At 39.3% G+C, this 20,511-nt stretch overlaps 1 protein-coding gene across 5 annotated transcripts in view; it reads right to left on the minus strand.

Moving 5' to 3' along the window:
• The window catches only part of DIP2B (DIP2 acetate--CoA ligase B (putative)), a 226,647-nt gene that overhangs the window by 63,232 nt on the left and 142,904 nt on the right, over positions 1-20,511 (minus strand). For 3 of the 5 annotated variants that reach the window (XM_086713405.1, XM_086713404.1, XM_086713407.1), the window contains exons 4-7: positions 16,883-17,008; positions 6,084-6,296; positions 3,063-3,218; positions 2,469-2,591 (exon numbers count right to left, since the gene is read on the minus strand). In XM_086713405.1, the coding sequence (XP_086569531.1) occupies positions 2,469-2,591; positions 3,063-3,218; positions 6,084-6,296; positions 16,883-17,008 (618 nt within the window). The remainder of the gene's footprint in view (positions 1-2,468; positions 2,592-3,062; positions 3,219-6,083; positions 6,297-16,882; positions 17,009-20,511) is intronic. The other 2 variants (XM_025930846.2, XM_086713406.1) reach the window with 2 other exon arrangements.

Raw genomic sequence — 20,511 nt, forward strand, 5'->3', positions numbered from 1 at the left:
CAATGTTAATTAAATTCAACTGGATTAGAGGCACCCGGGTGACTCAGTTGGTTAAGCATTTGACTTCAGCTCAAGTCTTGATCTCATGGTTCGTGAGCTTGATCCCCATTCTGGGCTCTGTGCTGACAGTGTGGAGCCTGCATGGGATTCTCTCTCTGTCTCTGTCTCTCTCTCTCTCTCTGTCTCTCTCTCTCTTCCCCCTGCTCACTTGCACTCTCTCTCTCAAAAATAAATGAACTATAAATAAATAAATAAAACTGGATTGGGGGAACAAACGTGCTAGACTATTAACATGGTCATTCCACAGACTGGATGTGAATAATATTTCATATTTTTTCATATGAATAAAACAAAAGTCCTCTTACTTTTTCTACAACAAATTAATATTATTTCAATAATAAAAAGCAAAAAAATTCTACTTTCATAGCAGAAAAGATAACTGATACATGGAACAAAGTCAAGTATTTATTGAGTGCCAATTATATGCACAGATGTAATAAACACTGAGTGTTCATCATTCTTGGAACAAACATTTATTGTTTCTCTTAATTTTTAAAATTTTATTTATTTTTGAGAGAGAGCACACGAGCCAGGGAGGACAGATAGAAAAGAAGAAGACACGGAATCTGAAGCAGGCTCCAGGCTCTGAACTGCCAGCACAGAACCCGATGCAGGGCTCAAACCCACGAACAGTGAGATCATGACCTGAGCTGAAGTCAGACACTCAACCAACCGAGCCACCCAGGCGCCCCTAACATTTACTGTTTCTAATCAGTGCTAGGTGCAAGCAGCAGAGTCCCTCATTAGGTATCTGAAGTGCGAGAGGGACCCGTGCACATACCCAGAGCTAAGGCGACTAAACAAGAGCAGTGCATGACAGAGACTTTATAGGGAGGGCAGAAGAAGACCACATCACCCAGGCTGGAGGATGGAGTCCTCCATGGGAGCTGAATCTTAAAGGAAGGGTAGGAATTAGCCAGGTGAGTGGGAGATGACAGAAGAGGCATAGAATGGAGAAGAACAGAATAAGCACCACGTATTAGAAGAGCAAATGAAGTATGAAATTTATTTTATAGCTCAACTTAACAACAGATTTGGGAAACTTACTGAAAATGTCTTGACTTTTTTTCTACTGACATAGAACTAATGAAATAGTTTCACTTCCCAATTTACTGCCCTAGGTAAATTATGTTTCAACTGCCCTTCTAGTTCATATATCCCCAGACTCCAAACCACCAAGATTAAGTAAAAAGATAAACACGGGTGATTCTAAATAGTTTGGTTTTATGGACAGGCTGTATATATGGCAGGCATAGTCTTCCGGTCATAAGAGCGTGTACATTATTGCCATCCACTAGGCCTCAATGCAGACCCTGGCGGACACTCTTTCAGACTTCCAAAGACGTATGGATATTTTCCTTTTCCAAAGATAATCATGATTTGAATAAGCAATTGCTGTCTATTTATAATTAGTGGAAAGCTGTTAGTGCTATTCTGTCAATGAAAACTGTTCAAGTGTGATTCTTATTAAACCCTGACCTTCATTTGCCTGGTCAATACACAGTTCCAGAAATACTGAAGAGGCTATTATTGGTGTTAGCACCTTGAATGTCAGTGTATGTAGGAAGATGTCCATAGTTCAAAGAGTTTGGTGACTCCTACAGAACAGAAAGTCATCTTAACCTCATATGCCAGGTTGCTTGTTGCTTCCAGCTGAATAAAGTGGACTAAGACCAGATCTAGTCTATTAATGTGCCTAGTGCAAGCATCATTAACATGTCCAAAGTGATCAAAGCCTACCATTAGTCTCAGGACACAAAAATGAACTACAAAAGCTACCAGGCTCAGTTCTTTGGACAAAACCTATTGTCATTCAACTTCAAGAATCATCAAATGCCAGCCATCTTCATTTCATCTATGCTCTTTCTCATTTGACTCCCAATTCTTCCTATTAAATCCTAAACATCATATGATTTCAGCCATAAATATTTGTCAAATTACTAAATAAATCACTGACTACTGCCACTTCCACTTTCTGCCCTTCTCCCAAATGCTGTATTAGTGGATACATACTTATTGGCTAAACTATTTTCAGGTGCGTGCATTTTGGTACCAGAATATTCTAGGTGCAAAGAGTATGAAGGAATGGCTATATTTTCATAAATCTTTGAACTTTTCACCATCTACCACACTGTCGTGTATAAAGCAGACATGTGTGTTGGCTGGTTGATTTAACAAAAAGACTATATCAAAAAGGACCAGGTAAATGTTTGAGGTCAAATTTGACATGTGTATTCTAGGATAATGCAACATGTAAATACCTAGGGAAAGAAGAGCAGAGAACTATGAATTCTTTCACAAAAATGCTGCCTTGTTCATCCTTAAATCCTACCATACCTTAAATACCATGTAGTAATTGCTTAAGATATATCTGTTGAAGGAATGTATGTTTTTGGTATTATTACTACTACCTTCCACAATTTCTTCAGAGTCATCCACAAAAAATTCCTTTAAGGGAGGCCTTTTGGGTCGTTTGAGAGTGTTGAGAAGCTGCTGGATTTTTGTGGATACTCTGCTACTGACAGGAACACCTGTAAGGGGGGGAAAACAGTAAGTGAAAATCCACTGATTTTAGGGCTATCTCAGCTTCTCAACTCTTTATGGAATTTTTATTTCTAATGATGTTTGGCCTTTGCCCAGAGTCTTATTCTATTTCAACTGGGCCAAAGAAATACAAATATGTACACGACAAGTTTTATGGCAACACGTAACAAATACGGCACTATCATTAACACCCTGCTTCCAGATTTCATCTAGCCCTCCTTTTTTCCATACTGTTTCTTGTTCAGAGCTATCCTCTGACCATGCAGACTGTCTGAACAAGTAACAGTGCTGCCATAGTGCAGGCTGTTGAAAAGAGGGCCCTCCGGAGGACCTGTGCTGGACGGCCAGCTGCAGTGGAGTTCTGCAGCTGCTCTACCGCTCAGGTGCTGCTGTTCAGGATGTGCATTTTTCCAATTTAACTAATATTCCCTATATAGCTCCCTAAAAGAACTCCCTACCATCAGCTGTATCCATAAGGCTGGACCTGTTGGATCCTTTGTGCATGCCTTTGACTATCCCCGAAGGGGGCAGATCAATATTTGCTGGGCGCATTGAGGAAGATGATGATGAAGAAGAGGTAGTTGTAGTGACATCAGGGGGAGCAGAGAGATTCTCTGAGGGAGGAGAAAACAAAATTCAGAATTATATGACATTGGCAATAAAAACAAGAATCTTTAAATCTTTTTGTGGTTGTTTCTTAACAAGGAAAAAACTACAAAAATGGGCTATCAATTCTTGTAAAATAACCTTTGAAATCAAATTCTACTCGTAAGATATAATGAGAGAGTAAGAGTGTAAGCCAGGGCATATCAAAATTATTTTTTCCTTTTTTCAAAATTATTATTTTCAAGAACTCGAACAGCCTTATTAAGAGCCAATCACATATCCAATGTTCCTCCAAAATGTTCTTTTCTCCACAGAAAGTCTGGTAGAAATTCAGCGTTAATAATCATAATAAAAACTGCGAGTGACTTCAAAATGAAAGCAAAGTGACTATGGTCATAGTGCTACTGATATTCTAGCCTCAAGCATCTCTTCATGTTTATGTTGGTTTGTCCATAATATCTCCTCTTCCACCAGAAATGGGGAAGAGTGTCTTGGGAGTGGGTCAGATCCCTCAAGTTCCCAAATGAAGAAAACCAGATAAGGCCTACTTCCAATTTTTATAAAATAACCCACAGGAAACTGATCTACTTGACAGACAAGGTTCTTCCCTTGCTCTAAGCATGATTGTGTAATGTTCTTTTGTTCTGCTTCAGGTAGGGATTCTTAATATCAAGAAACTAAAATGACCTAAGTTGGAAGAGAGCCATTCAATAGGCATGTGTTACATAAGAAAACTTAGAAAAACATCTGGGGAAGAAAAGGAAAATTAGAGGAAGTAAAATATATGAGTTACAACAATAACAACAAGCTACTCAAAACCATAAAAAAGGCAAAAAGCATAAGATAAACAATTTCTAAAATCAATTTGGGAGTAAGGTCTCTATGCCTCCAAAGTCTGATGTTACTAAGTTCAATTGTTGTTTTTCCTGCCTAGTTCAATGGTTTTTAAAGTTTTATATATACTAGCACAAGTAGACTACAGCATACCTTTCTGTAAAATAATGTAGTAATAAAGCATTAAAAATATTCATCTTTATTTGACCCCAGCAATTCCACTTATAGGGATATGTCTTAAGGAAATAATCAGACAAATGCACCAAATTCTGTGTTCAAGGATGTTCATTCCAGCAGTTTTTATAATGGCCAAAAATTGGATACTACCCAAATGTCCAAACCAGGGGAATGGCTAAATAAACCAGGACATAGCCATATAACAGCATACTTTGAAACCATAAAAATAATAGTATAATTCTGTATTAATGACATAAAAGATTTACTAATTTGTGATACACTGCTAAGAAAAGCAGGTTATGAACACTATGTTTAGTACAATTTCATTTTTTAAAAAGCAAGACCCAAACCCTACATATTCATATGCAAATGAAGTCTAGGAAGATACACATTAGAGTGTTATCTGTGGGAAGTGGGTTTATAGATAGATAGATAGATAGATAGATAGATAGATAGATAGATATTTTATCTGTATCTTCGAATTTTTCTATTAGGAACATGAATTGCTTCTGTTAGAGCAAACATCCAAAAGGCAATAATGTTAGTTAGATAAAATGGTTTTTGTGAATACCTTAACAAAAAACTTTTCACAGAGTAGTGAAGCAATAGAAAAATATAAGGTCAGATGAAATCATCTAGTTAACAAAAACCTAGACAGAGTTAACTGGGTATTAGGACAGTATTTTTAATAAGAGAAGTTGCTTTCTTTTAGACAAATGTGGAAATAAAACCCGACCCGACCATGGCTCTGTTGTGTACCCTCCCGAACAGAAAAGATGGGGAGTATGCTCCTCTGTAGCTGCTTTAAGAGGTTCAGTGAATTATAGGGCAGAGCCAAGCTGCAAGACAAGCCACTGGCTGTTGGCACTTGGCTTTTTAATGTGGGCAATAATACCCTCAAGGTAGCTATGTTCTTTACTAATTACAGGCTTGAATTGCAAATTTTCTAAATTTTTCTTTTCAGAAATCAATTAATAGATTAAAGATCTATATATGTGTATATATATGTGTGTGCGTGTATATATATATGCACGCACACACATATATATAGTGTCTATATATATATATACTGATATAGAAAGACCACTGATATGAAAATTAAGACACCACAGACACATGATGTTCAAATACATTACTCAGCACAGTATATACCAACCAATTTAGCAAAAGCAGAGATCTGAGCTATATCTTTACCTGCAGATGTCACAAACCCTTAAAGTGCGCGTGCATGCGCGCGCGCACACACACACACACACACACACACACACACACACACACAGAGACATAAAGCAGAGCCAAGCGAAAGCTACCCTCCATACAGGAGCACTGGTAGCAGGCAGCAGCTCACAGGGTACCAACACGGTCAGCCTGCACACTCCAGTTGTAGCAATAACACAGCAGCAAGGACCATAAATCCAGTCTTTATGCTAAAGACAAGGAGCTTCACTGATATTAGTGCAGAATTTGCTCAGGTTTCATGTTTTTCTGTTTGAGAAAACACAGGTAACAATCCTAGGAAAATCTAAGATGTTACATATTTTAACACCTTTTAATATGTGGAATATTCTCCAACAGGGATAAACCCACACTAAGACTGGTGTTATATCTTGCGGCTTGAGTATTGCTTATGGAAATAGCTATGGCTTCAGGTGGGCAATACTATGCACCAATAATGCAGATGATACCTATCACTCCAAATGTACTGCTGGTGTTTCCTTCTTTGCCCCATTAACTGCTATGTTCTTTCTAATTTTATTTCTTAGGCCACTCTGAAAAAACTAATACAAATCAGAAACTATTTCCTGGATGCTGGGAGCCAAATGGAACATGACTTGGGCTGCTCAGGTAGATCCAGCTCCTACCTATTCGGGTATTGGCAAAAACATCAGCTAGAGACCCACTGGTTCCTTTGACCTCTCCATGGGACAGCGTAGAAGATGCGGATGAAGAAGTGGACGATCCCTGAATTGAACGGTTGATCCAGGACTCAGCATTCTGTAAGCTCTGTTGCAAGGCAGCAGAGAGCGCAGCTTGGCGTCTCAGAGAGCCCTCATCCTCAGAGGCCGAAGACGTGTCTGTGTGGAATTAGAAAAAAAGAAGTTCTCGATCCTGCCTAGAACAGAGACCTTTCAGTTCTTACTCATTGATCAACACATTCAATTTTGATACCAGCAAAATATTCACATTCTCAAGGCAGATTAGTGTGTAAAGGTTCTCAAGAATCTCAAAAAAAGGTCTACAGACCAAAGCCTGAAAACACAAAACAGCCTAAATCTATAGGTAATTTTAAGTTCTTAAAAAATCCCTTTTGGAACATTTAAACTTCATGCTTTTCTGTTCTGAACTGAATCAGGATCTGAATTTTTCTGGCTTATCTATTTATATTCAAGTAATACTGAAGTGCTTATATGGCTCCCTCGACCTCTTAATTAGAGAACCGTGTGATAGGCTGCTATACTGATTTTGACAAGTACTTACTAATTAGTGTCTACTCAACAGGCAATGATCCTAATAGGGTGATATAAAAACTTACTTTTGTTAATAACAGCTTCAGTGTCAAACAGTGGGCTGGGTGCTGGGGGAACTAGAGATGGAATTAGAAACAGTGCTCGGTCTGGAGGCATTCACGGTTTTAGCGGCAAGTGGTCACTCAGCACAGGTAAGCCTCCCAAACGTGACAGGGGACGGCCCCGATCTGTATTGCTTTCCTTAACTCTCCAAGAACTGTGAGAAACTTACTGATACAAATTTACTGTATTTGGCCTGGCTCTGACTTCAGGGAAATAAGGCCTAAATTAGAAAAGCATGTTGAGAAAATAAAAAAGGAAAAGTTCAACCAAATATAGGACAGCCAATGGAAGCAGAAGTCAGGAATTTATTTCAAGGCTCTCAGCTTCAGAGGCATAGAAGTTAAGGGGGCATTTGGTCTGATCTTAGACAAACCCTTCTACATGATTTTGGTGGTTATAATTAATGGCCTGTAGATTGGATATCATTTAATTTTTTAAAAAATAAAACATTCTGTGGTTAGTCCTGCTGAGCACTCTAACTCAGGTGAAACTGTAAGTCTGCGTTCGACTTCGGTTCAATGAGCCAAAGAGATAACTAACTAACAGGGCTAGAATGCTGCTCGACAATGGAAATTTGAACCACAAAAGACTAAATTAATCTAGAAGTCAGATTCTGCATGTCCAGAGCAAGCAAGGAAGTAAGAGTTAAAATAATGACCACATTCTTGCTTCCTGCTCCAAACCACTTCCAACTTATCATCTCATATTGAAGGAAGTATGAGGCCCACGACTGATTATTTTCACAATGTACTACATAACTACAGTATGTGCTGGGAACTATGCCAGGTTCTGGGGATTCTGAGATGTATAAGTTCTTGGGAGAGAGTGCCCTCAAACGGCTTACAGTCCAGTACAGGAGACACAATCCTACAGACTATCTCACAAGACTTCAAGAGATGCTGAGAAACGGGGTACGAAAGGGTTTCACAAGAGGGGCACCAATCCCGGGGGAGGAATTCAAGTATTCCTATGTAAATGGAGCAAAGACTCTGAGGAGTAAGGGGCAAAATATGAGGCTGGAGAGGGAAACAGTGACCAGACCCCAAAGGGATAAACTGATGAGGTTCTTTAAAGGAGAAAGAGATCTAGAATACAAAAGGAGAGTGACTTAAGGAAAATACAGAGAAAGAAAAGTAACACCATCTGTAACCTTTTATTTAAGGAATGAGGTTTGCATAATTCTCAAAAAATATTCCAACATTTCAACTATACCTTGGGAGGCAGAGATTTCTGTCTTTGTAAACATGATAAAGAAAAGATCAATGGGTGGGCAGTGTGGAACAGGTGTATCTGACCCTAAGAACAAACTATTCTCAGGGTAATACATCTCAGGACCCTAACAAACTCCACTGGATTTGCAGGCTGTCTTTATTGCATCATTTATTTTAAACTGCATTAAGTCTAAAATCAGAATAACCCAATTTTCAAAAGATAGCAAAACCAGTATTTTCATGATTAGGTTTACGGCAAATTGGCTTCATTGTGTTTCTATACTGGATCAATTAGGTCACTAGGTGCATTGTTTCAATTCAATGACCTCGTTTGCCTGCCAGTCCTCCTCCGTGTTTAGTGACTACAACTGTGGGCGGCTCAGTGTAGTGGAGAAAACACGGCTTGGTGTCTGTCTTCCATTTGAACTCTGGGGTCCACCCCTCATAAGCTATGTGACTTGGGGAATAACATTATCCGCCTGAGAAGGTTTGCTTGTTTATCCATTTGACAAATACTACTAAGCACTACACTAGTTGGTAGGAATAAAATGGTGAACAAGGAAGACATGTCCCTACTCCAATAGGACTTAGTGTCTTACAGTGCAGACACCCAAGGAAGTGAGACCTAAACCTAGGCCAGAAGGGTAAGTAGCTATCGGCTCTAAAGCGTATGGAGGTGGGGGGAGCAAAGAGCCAGGCAGAGGGAACAGCATGTGAGGAAGTGGGGAGGGCACAGAAGACAAGGCACATCCGAGGACCTGAAAGAAACGGGACTGGCTGCAGCACAGGACGCAACAGCAGTTACTTCCAATTCTGATGGAAGGTGAGGCTGGACAAGTAGACAGCACTGGGCTCTTAAGGGTCTTTGTGCTAAATGCACAGGAGACCATAAAATGAGACATTGTCCAGAATACACCCCCAGCAGTGGCAGTGCATAGCAGTTGGCCAATAAGTATTGGTTCCCCTTCTCTTCCTTGAATCATCCATTCTAGGTTAGCTCACAGGCACAAAACTGGCTGTGCAAAGCTTTCAGCAGATCGTGTATCTTAATGCGCAAAACGTAAGCACTGCTCCAAGACGGTATCTTAAAAAACAAAACAAAACAAAACAAAAAAAACCAAGCTCCCTTAAATATTTATATGTTTATTTGGTAGCTTTTTTGGTTTGTTTTGTTAAGTAACTGTCACCCAAGAAATTGCTGTGGATTAGTAGAAATTTTGGCAAGATTAAATTAATGATAATAGAAATATTTTCTCACTGATTCTGCTCCAGTTGAACATGAACTTACAACTCTTAGCCATCATAACTAAGGTCCCTTGCTTAAACTCTTGTATAAGATGAATACAATAGGTCCTCTAAAACAGAAAATAATTTTGAAAACACGCTTTGCTCTTCAGTTCTTAGTATGGTTTTAACACAGCACCATTTTATACTGATAGGCAGAAGCCTATAAAATCCATTTCTAACCAATTACAAAATATAACAATTAGTTAGTTGACTTTAAGGGGAGAAAGGTCCCAAATTTGCTGTCTTTGAGCACTGTAGCACTTTTTGTCATTAGCCATGTGTGCAAATGACATCCCTCTTTTTGGCAGAAAATACAGCTTTTATATCTAAAAATGTTTATTTTAAAAGTTTAAACACCTACCAATTCCACCTACTAGTGGAATAATCTATTCATTCCACTCCTACAGATCTACCCAAGAGAAATGAAAGCATATATCTATACAAGGACTTGTTTGTGAATGTTCATAGCAGCTTTATTTTAATAGGAAAAAACTGGAAACTACCTAAATGTCCATCAAGAACTGAAAGGAGAAACAAAAGGTATATCTATAGGACAGAATACTACTCAGCAATAAAAAGGAATGAGCCTCTGCTATACAAAACAACATGGTTGAATCTCAAAATAATTATGTGGAGTGAAATATGACAGACCTCTTCCCTCAAAAAAAAGTACAACAAAGTATGATTCTATTTATACAAAACTGTAGAAAATCCAAACTAATGTCTAATGACAGAAAACAGATCATGGAGATGGAGAGAAGTAGGATTACAAAGGGATTATGAGGAAATTTGGGGGGGCATGATGGATACCGCTCATTTTCTTAATTGTAGTAATGGCTTCACGGTTTTGCTATGAAAACTTAGCAAACTACACATTTTAAGTATGTTTATTGTATGTCAATTGTAATTTAATAAAGCTGTCAAAAGAACTCATTGAAAAAGATTCACAGGGGTGAAAATGGTGGCTTGGTGAGAGGATGGTAACATCTCAGTCAGTCTACACAATCTGAGGGGTACTGTGCAAACTGGACAAGTTCTTGGAAAGACAGTGACTGCCATTGGGCTCTGACAGCTGATACCAAAATTAGGCCCAGACATCAGCTTAGAACAGTAGCTAAGTCAAGACTCACCAAAAGAAAGATCTTATCCTAATAACTACTACAAAATATACCACATAAGCCAGGCCAAGAAATAGGAGCTTCAAAGAACAAATAAAGGAAACAACCACTAGGACGGTTAGTGCATGATATTCTAGAGATCATGGAAAAGAATTTTTGTGTATTTTGGGTAAGTAGAGTGGAAAGACATCAGGCAGGAAAATATCATGTTCTCTTGCATTGTTGGGTCAGAGGAATTAAGGACTTCCAGAACCTTCAAGAAAGGCAAGTGGAGTTTCTATGCAGATAAGAAAAGAAAAATCTTTGGAGATCCAAGAGGAAGCAACCTAGGAGTAAAAGCATATATGGAAGAGAAGATTAGAAGGTTAGTTCTGGAAGCAGGCCAATCTTGAACCAACCTTGGGCTGCAAATTCTGGGCAGCTTGATATAGCGCTATACCCAACCAGGGTGTCTGATTCACCAGACAAGGGTTAGGGAGACTTTCAGAACTATCTAAGAGATATTTTGGCATCCCACAGTAATGTGTCTGGGTGCACAGAAGCTTGGCTGGGATCAAAAATAACTATGTAAAACCTGACTGGCAGGTTCACGAGTTGCCTGACCATTAATGTCCAAACTGGAATCCCTCTGAGAGAAGGGGTACTCACTGTTAATAATTACTCTAGGGTCACTCTACCTATAAGGGATCTCCAAACCCTGTTTTTCTAGGCATTTTTCCATGTCTATGAAAAAACAGTTCACAAAATGAATTAATATTACAAATACTGTTGACCCTTGGGGTGCCTGAGAGGGCTCAGTTGGTTAAGCATCCAACTCTTGATTTCAGCTCAGGTTATGATTGCACTGTTGGTCGGGCTCTATGCTTACAGTATGAAGCCTGCTTGGGATTCTCTCCCTCTTTCTCTCTCTGCCCCTCCCCAGCTCATACGCAAATATGGGTGCACGCACAAGCTCTCTCTCTCTCCTAGTAAATAAATAAAAGTTTTTAAAAAACTACCGTTGATTCCTGAACACCACAGGGGTTAGAGGTACTGGCCCCATGCATGGCTGAAAGCCTGTGTATAACTTTTGACTCCCCCCAAACTTAACTTACTGATAATATAAACAACAAACACATATTTTGTATTTTACAAATATCTGTATTCTATTTTTTTAATGTGTATTTATTTTTGAGAGACAGAGCATGAGTGGGGGAGGGGCAGAGACAGAGGGAGACACCGAATCCAAAGCAGGATCCAGGCTCCAAGCTGTTAGCACAGAGCCAGACGCAGGGCTTGAACTCACGAGCTGTGAGATCACGACCTGAGCTGAAGTCAGATGCTTAACTGACTGAGCCACCCGGGTGCCCCTATTATATCTGTATTCTTACAATAAAGTAATCTAGAGAAAAGAAAATATTAAGAAAATCATAAAGAAGAGAAAATATGTTTACAATACTACATTGTAAAAATTCCACATATAAGCAGACCCACGCAGTTCAAATTGTATTGCCCATGGGTCAACTGTGTTTAGGTAAAAAAAGGAGATTTTTAAAAATTTATTGCCTATTTGAAAAGTCCGATCAAACATGCATCAACTGCTAGAGCTCCAGATTTACCGCAAAATATTTACCTGACACTATGGTAGAAGGAGAGGCGATATACCAAGTGGTTTAGAGAATGGGCTTTTAAAGTCAGACTCGTCTGAATTCCGACCTTAGCTCTGCGACTGAGAGCTCTTGGGCAAATCAGTTCTTAAGGGTCTTAATTCTGCTGTTTGCTGTTGTTCTTTTTCTATTCTCTCTCATGGTGAGTGTTTTCTATTTTTGGACTGTTTACTCACAAAATTCAGTGGATCTTTATCTCTGGAATCCTAAATCCCTGGGTTGACGTTGTATCCTTCCAGAAACTATTTGTGTCTCAAGGTTATCATCAGTCCAAAGACCATTTTTTTAATGTTAGTTCTTACCAGGCAGTATAGTGAAATTCAAACCTAGAACCCACTTGACCCCAAATTCTTAGGGAAGGTCCCAGCTTCTGTTATCCCAAGGCCAGGCACAACTCAAGCTTTCTTAACAACATTTTCTTTTGCTGGCATGTTAATTTTTTCTAGTTCATTTGTCTGCTGAAGCTGTTTAAGTCTCTCCAGGGATCTCAATTCCAACAACCAACTTATTATTATTATTTTTTTTAAGTAAGCTCTAGGCCCAACGTAGGGCTCAAGCTCACAACCCCAAGATCAAGAGTCACACGCTCTACCAACTGAGCCAGCTTACATAGGTCCAAGGTTTTATCTTTTCTATCCTTATGGTAATTAGAATTTATTTAAGCCCCTTCTTTCCTGCCTCCCTGCTCCCCAGGACAGATAAAGCGAGCACCATCTCAGCATTCTGATGTTCAGTGACTGTTCTCTCTCTCTCTCTCTCTCTCTCTCTCTCTCTCTCTCTCTCTCCTGTATGTATTTAAAAGGAAACTGGTTCTAGTCTATCTAGAATTTCTAATGGGAAGTTTTCTTGTCTCTGTTCTAGGAGAGAATTTTCAGATTATCTAACCGACTACACAGCTAACAAAGCTTATGCAAGTTATTGAGCTTCTCTAAACCTGTTTTCTCATTTGTAAAATGGGACAGAGGGCAATGGAAAAAAAAGAAAAGAAAAATACGTGCTAAGCACTTAGCTCTTTAACTAGTACACAAGGCTACTCAATAAACGGTAACTATGAAATCAGTTTTACTGGCAAGCTGTAAATTTTACCATTAGCTGTTGAAATAAATTCAGTCTATCAAAGTGGGTTTTTACTGTGCTTTGGCTTAAAGAATATTGAATATTTACTGGTCTCCCAAGTAACTGCAGACCACTGCTCATAACCCACACCAATAATGAAAGTATGCTATTAACATGATCCAAGTCTATTAATTAGAGCACATTTATAGGGGTCTGATTTGCCAACTCTGTTTATTTTGCACTTCTGAATGAAATTAGAATGTTTGGGGAAAATTCCCCAAGTTGGCAATTCAGATAGGTATTCTTTTTTAATTTAAATTAACTGACTAAAACATGTTTTGGGCTATAAGTTCTCAGAAGGCAACAGCTATTTAATTTGCTTGCAATAATATCCCTGCATTTCTATAGACGACAGTGATGCCCATGAACAGACCTGGGATATTGTTATACTTTTTAAGTTGTAAATTCCTCCTTATGTGACCCTAGGAATTACTACTGCGGTCACTGCCAAGCAGGGCCCTGTGTGGGACAGGCACATAAATTCATTCTACCCAAGCCAGCTGAAATAGCTTACTGTGCTCTGGGGTCATCATGTGGTCTATTTGGTCATCCGAGTACCCTCCGAATGAAGCACAGGGTAAGTCCACAAGGATGCAGAAAAAATTTAGAGGGGAAAACAATATATGCTGCAGTTTTCGCATTTTGTTTATCGGTATGAATGAGAAACAGAATTACACAAAGAATCCCTACAAAGAAAGAGCTGAGGTAATGGCCTCATGACATTAGTAAATGATTTCAGCACATAAAGGGAACTGGATGGCAGTAATTCAAGCAGTCTAAGAGACTGAAAAGGCCACAGGCACTAAAGAACCGTAATTTGCTACCAACTCCGAGAATTTAAATTTTCCAATCCATAAGACAAAAACCAGCGTACATATCAATAAACAAATTTTAGGTTGAGTGACACTTTATTATTTCCAAATGATATGTGAACAAAAGCCAATTATTTCCCATGGCCACTATTTATACCATATTTTCCACCCTATGTAATACTATGAATAAAGCCAAGATTTATGACATATTTTACTTCTTAAATCCTTTTTATTAAATCTTTCCAAAAATAGCTCTAAAATTTCATCAGTTTAGTAATGCCAACAGTTATGTGTTGGGTGCGCCCCAAAGAGCCTCACTGGCTAGTGCGCTTTCGCAGGTATCCCAGGAACTGGGTTCACACGGGACAGCACGTGCACAGTGACGGCCCTGACTGCAAACTTGCTTTGTGACGTGCATCCTGACCGCTCAGACAGTGCACAAAGGGCGACGTGACTAAATTACTATAAAATCTGAGGTTAATTTTTCCCTGCAAGGTTAGTACAACTTTTCTAGAAAGAGTGCCATGGCAAGGTCATTTGTATAGCTGCCCAGAACTGATTTTTTTAAAACAGCCTATAACCAGCAATAATTAAGGTCCTCCTCCTCCTCCCCAACCCTCAGGGCAGCCTCAGCATTCTTCTAGACTTCAGTGTTTCAGGGGCTCTCAGTGCAAGATAAAGGGAGACAGTGACACAGGATTAAACTGCAGTAGGAAGAGGACACAGCCAAGGATCTAACCAGTGGTTCTCAGGAGCTTGGAGAGAATGGAATCTGAATCCCCTGACTGGGGAACAGCAAATTCCATTCCCTAAAATGAAAAGTGCTGATGGATGCCTTATGATACAGCTCTTGCACATTTCCTCACGCTAGACACAGGCATGTGCGCAGCTGCAGAATGAGAGCATCAGGATCTAGCTCTGTGTGGGGGCCATGTGAGAAATCACTCTGTAGGGTGCTCTCAATGTTTCTTCATGATGAGAGAGAATTCCTCTTCTATATGACAACATGCACGTCCCTAGTAGTACATTAAGGTTTCTCATATGCTATTCAGAGATCCCTAGCTCTGGAGATAAACAGATAGGAGACCTTTTCGTTACTCTGATCTGATGAATAAAGGTCTTAGGAGAGAGGATCGTACCTTCATAATCATGAAATTATGAAGACACATAAGGTGATCAGGAACATTATGCCACCTCTGTAAGGCTGCAGTACAACATTAGTGTTCAGAAATAGGCCTGTAGTGAATTCCCAAGGACTATGGTCTCATTCAGTAGTGAATAGCCACGATTTTCTTGCTGGAGTTGGTAATGTCCCCTCGGGCAGTGACTTTTGTAAGGGGATAAAAAAGGTTTCCATTCCTTCTGAGCATTCTCAAGATCCTTTGCTGCACTCTCACATTTAACCCAAGGCCATGAGAGCAGACTATTTACTGTAGAGCTGTATTTCTTTATTACAGCTATGGAGAGGCCTGTTTCTAAGAAGTACGAGTCACGTGCTCCCTACCCTTTGCCATTTATTACAACTGAGCCCTCAGCCGCGCTGCGGCAGCATCTGCCCACGAGGAACTGCTCCGGGTCTGAGAGGCCCCTTTGTCTATCAGGACCCAACTGGTGCTATACTACTGTGGAAGGGAAACCAGCCAAGATTTTGAATGAATAGGCTGGAAGTACGCACCATTACAGACACAAAATGTCTTTCACTGTGAAGGTCTGCTAGAGGTATCCTGTGTTACGTTTTGAGAAACACTTGAAGCCACAGAGCTATTTCTCTCTCAAACATATTGACACCACAGATGTAAGGAAAAGAAGCACACACAGTTAATGAGCCCACAGCACACCCAAATGCTCTGAGAAGTTAGCCAAAACCTAGCAGAAAACTATTAATATGAACCCAGACCAGGGACTAGGATCAGTGTAAACAGCTCAACTTGACAGCTGTGAATCAAAGTCAATCACAATGATGTAACCTTCTCCCCAAAGATATGGTAAGTCCTCTAGACCCAAACTATAGGGAAAAATTTTCCCCCAAAGATTTCATTACTAGTAACAGGACAGGAGACACCCAGACACTATATTGAGGCTCCGGGACAGATTTATTATGTTTAGTCTCAGCGGCCTACAGGGAGATCTTGTCTGGGATTTCATCTAAAAAATCTTAAGGCTTTTCGAAACTTTGGGAAAGATTCTGAATAAACAAGACAACTTAAAGTTGTTCCGGTTGCTCCTCAAATAGCAAATTATATAACTCTTCGGGTAGAGAGTCCAAGTCTGGGGAATGAGAAAGGGATGAAGACACTTAGTTCTCTCTGATCTTGTGAACCCATTATAACAAGTGGGTTCTTAAAAAAATATATATAAATGTATACAAAATATATTAACACACACACAAACACACTTATATGTATTTTTTCAGATCCCTTAAACCTTTGCATGACTGCTCTCACTCCGTCTTTAATGACACACAAAATTTTATCCCAAATGCACTTATTCTGTAGAGGCAAAGCATCTGATTGAGACGTATAAATTTGTTAAAGAAATTATGACCATGGTCATATTTTAGAGGTCAACGAAAATAGCTATTAAACCACAGAAGGATTTTCTAAGACCCTAAGCTTTGGCCTGTGTTTATTTATGACTACTTGAGTTTGGGGGTTGTATTAAGGAAATGCTGAAAATTCGGAAGGAAAACTTTTTTTTTTTTTTAAATAGCATTATTGTTAAGGCTTCTTTCTGTATGCATTTATAATGTGACAATCAAAACTTGTGTCTTCAATGTGTATTCTTAGACACCTTGGATGACGAGGAAAAGTGCAGGCTCCTACCTCAGAAAAGACAAAGCAGAACTTATGTCAGGAACATCACAGGAGTAACTGTCAGAGAGGAAGGTTCTGACAAACCTACCAGGAGGTGTGCAGGCATCTGCAGGAGACTGGACAAATGTGGACCGCCTTTTGGTTGGCATAGGCAAAGCCATTTTCTGTTCTTTATGCTTTGCCAGTGCGGCTTGAACTGCTTCTGTATGGATATCTGAAAGATTAAACATTTGCATTTATTAGCTCTTGGTTCTTTTTTTTTTTTTTTAATATTTATTTATTTTTGAGACAGAGAGAGACAGAGCATGAACGGGGGAGGGTCAGAGAGAGGGAGACACAGAATCTGAAACAGGCTCCAGGCTCTGAGCTGTCAGCACAGAGCCCGACGTGGGGCTTGAACTCACGGACCGCGAGATCATGACCTGAGCAGAAGTCGGACGCTTAACCGACTGAGCCACCCAGGCGCCCCAGCTCTTGGTTCTTAAAGTGTTTACTTCTGTGGGCTGAACTATTACTGCCTCAACTGTTGAAAAGGGATGTTTAGGTGATTTTTAGTTACAGTTTGTGTTGTAACAATTAAAATAAAAATGAAAATAAAGAGACAAAAAAAGAAAGAAGTCAAGGATAATTTTACAGAGAAGGAAAATGAAGCCCAGAATGATTATGTGACTGCTTTAAGAGCAAACAAGGGGCTAGTGGAGATAGGCAGGGGTGGGGAAAGGGGAAGGGGTCCAACATGCCCCTGTGCCAGGCAGGGATCCTACCTCTGAATGGAATGAGTGCTGTGCAGGTAGCTAAAAGACACTCACTGTTCTTCAGGAAAAGCAGCTTAGGATTTGTTTAACTAACTGCCTGAAAGTGGTTGAGACCACTCAGTTCTCTACCACAGGATCAGAAGGGCTGAATCTGATCTAGAAAAATCTAAGAGCTGATGGTACTTGTTTGCCACTGTGGCCACAAGAGAATTCAGTTCTCCCCTTGAAGTCCAAGAGGAAGGAACCTTAGAGCACCAGGATGCGTCAGTCAGTTAAGTGTCCAACTTCAGCTCAGGTTATGATCTCACGGTTCATGAGTTCAAGCCCTGCACTGGGCTCTCAGCTGTTGGAGCAGATCCCAGTTTGGATCCTCTGTCTCCCTCTGTCTCTGCCCCTGCTCCGCTCACACTCTCCTCTCTCCCTCAAAAATAAATAAAGATTAAAAAAAAAAAAAAAAGTCTAATAGGGGTCTCAAAATTAACATTTCCCAACAGAACACTTGATTGTCCACTCCCGCCATAAAATGTGCTCTACATTTCTGCAAAAAAAGGATCATACTATTCATAGTCTTTGGTGTTCTCCTTTGAGATTTTTTAAAACTCTTACAAAATCCTATGAAGGTAGATAACTGAAGTAGCTTCCTAGTTCACAAGAATTTCCTCTTCTCAGGGATGGGCCCAGTTGAGGGACAAACTATCCTAGGAGGCCTGTCTGTGCTATGTAAATGTACCTCTTATAACAGCTGGACCTATCAGATCCTTTTATGGGGGTCTGTGTGGAAGAATTTGAAATAAGTCAAGAAAATGCAGGTTCTAGAACTGAGTCACTTTAATGATAATTCCCTAGAGAAAAGGAATGTCCTTAAACTTCAGGGTTGAAACCCTGGAAGCTGTCTCTCCTTTTCTAGGGATTTCTCAACTGTTGCTTTGCTTCTATGACCTACTCTAGCTATTTAAGGTAGCCTGAGCTGGCCTGTTTCATGCAACAACAACAACAACAAAAACCTTCACTAATATAACCAGAAACATCTTTCTGTGTAAATACAGACCTATAACATAATTTTAAAGGTTGCATAGAATTCCACTGTATGTCTGTGCCATGATTTATTTAAGCAACGTGTTTCCAAAGTTTTGCTACTATTCATAGCAACGATTCACAGCAAAAGAATTCAGTATTTTCACCTTAGTACATACGTTTAATCCTATTTTTGTAGGATTAATTCCAATTGCTGAGGTGTATTTCCTAACAACAAGAATTTTTTTTTTTTTTTTTTTTTTTTTTTGAGCAGGGGGAGCAGCTAGTGCAAGCAGGGGAAGGGCAGAGGGAGAGGGAGAGAGAGAGAATCTCAAGTAGGCTCCACACCCAGCTCGGAGCCCAACATGGGGATCCATCTCACCACCACAAGACTGTGACCTGGGCCGAAATTAAGAATCGGACACTTAACCAACTGAGCCGAGACACCCAATGATTTTACTCTTATATAGCTATCATACATTTACCAAAATCAATAAATTAAATATTGATACAAATTATTATGTCACCCACAACCCATATTCCAACTTAGCCTACTATTCCCCAGTAATGCACTTTATAGTTTTTCCTCCTTTGTTCCTGATCTGGGACCTGACACAGAATCATACATTACGTTTAGTTGTCACGATTCTCTATTATCCTATAATCTGGAACATTTCTTAACCTTTGTCTCTCATTGCCTTGACATTATTGTACAGACTAATTATATTGTAGAATGTCCCTTAATTTTAGTTTGTTGATATTCCTCATAATTAGATTCAGGTTATACATTTTGGTAGCAATACCACAGAAGTAATATGTCTTCTTGAAACATGATGTCAGGAAGTGTCTGCCCTATTACTGGTGATAGTAACTGATTACTTGGTTAAGATGATGTCTACTAAAGTAATTCATTGTAAGGTTATTATTCTTCCCTTAGTGTAATTAACAAATAAATTATGGGTGAATGTTTTTCAGATGATATAAATATTACATACTTCATTGAACTTTTACCTACTGGTTTTAGCATTCATTGATGATTCTTGGCTGAATCAATTATTACCATAATGGCTATAAAACATTGATTTAATAACTCTATCATTCCTTCTGTATTTATTACTTTTTCTACTATAAGAAAAAGCATCCCTTTCTCTCCCAATTTATTTATATCAATACAGACCTATTGACTCTCATTTTATTCTATGGCTATTGTTACTACCATTACTTATTTTGATGGTCCTAATACCCCAGATTTGACCAATGAGGCCAAATCAAACTGGCTCTTACGTCCTTTTGACATATTCCCATCATTTTGAGCAGTTTTTGTTCTCTGGTATAAGATGTTCCAGGTATGTTCCCTTCTCCAGCACTAGAATTAAACATTTCTCTAAGGAACCCTGACCTCACTTAGTGGAGAATGGTATTTAGAAACCAAGACCTTAAAAGAAGGAGTGCTCAGTGTTATTGGGGTATCAGACGCTCAACCAACTAAGCCACCCAGGTGCCCCTCTTCATTTTTTTTTAAAGCTGCATAGCACTCCATTATATAAGTTAGTTTACTCAACTATTCTAAGTGTGGGCATTTAAGTGTTTCCAATATTTTACAATTACAAACAATAATACAACAAAGGGTCTTGTGCAAGTAGACTTTTATACTGATGAGAGTATATCTTCAGGGCCAATTCCAACAAGTGAGACTCCTAAGTCAAAAAGTGAATACATTTTAAACTCTGCTGCATCTTGCCAAGTTCCTCTCCAAAGAGTTGTATCATACTGTATTACTATCAGCAATGTGCCTATGTGTCTGTTTCCTCATGGCCTCACCAGCAGAATGTATTATCTTGGTTTTTTGACTATTACCAGTTTGGTAGCTGAGAAATGGTGTCTGAGTATACTTTCAATTTGGACTTCCTTTATTTTATTATTATTATTTTTTATTTTAAGATTTACT

Source organism: Puma concolor, chromosome B4 (assembly GCF_028749965.1).
Source record: "Puma concolor isolate L17-30 chromosome B4, mPumCon1.1.hap2, whole genome shotgun sequence".
Taxonomy (NCBI): Eukaryota; Metazoa; Chordata; class Mammalia; order Carnivora; family Felidae; genus Puma; species Puma concolor.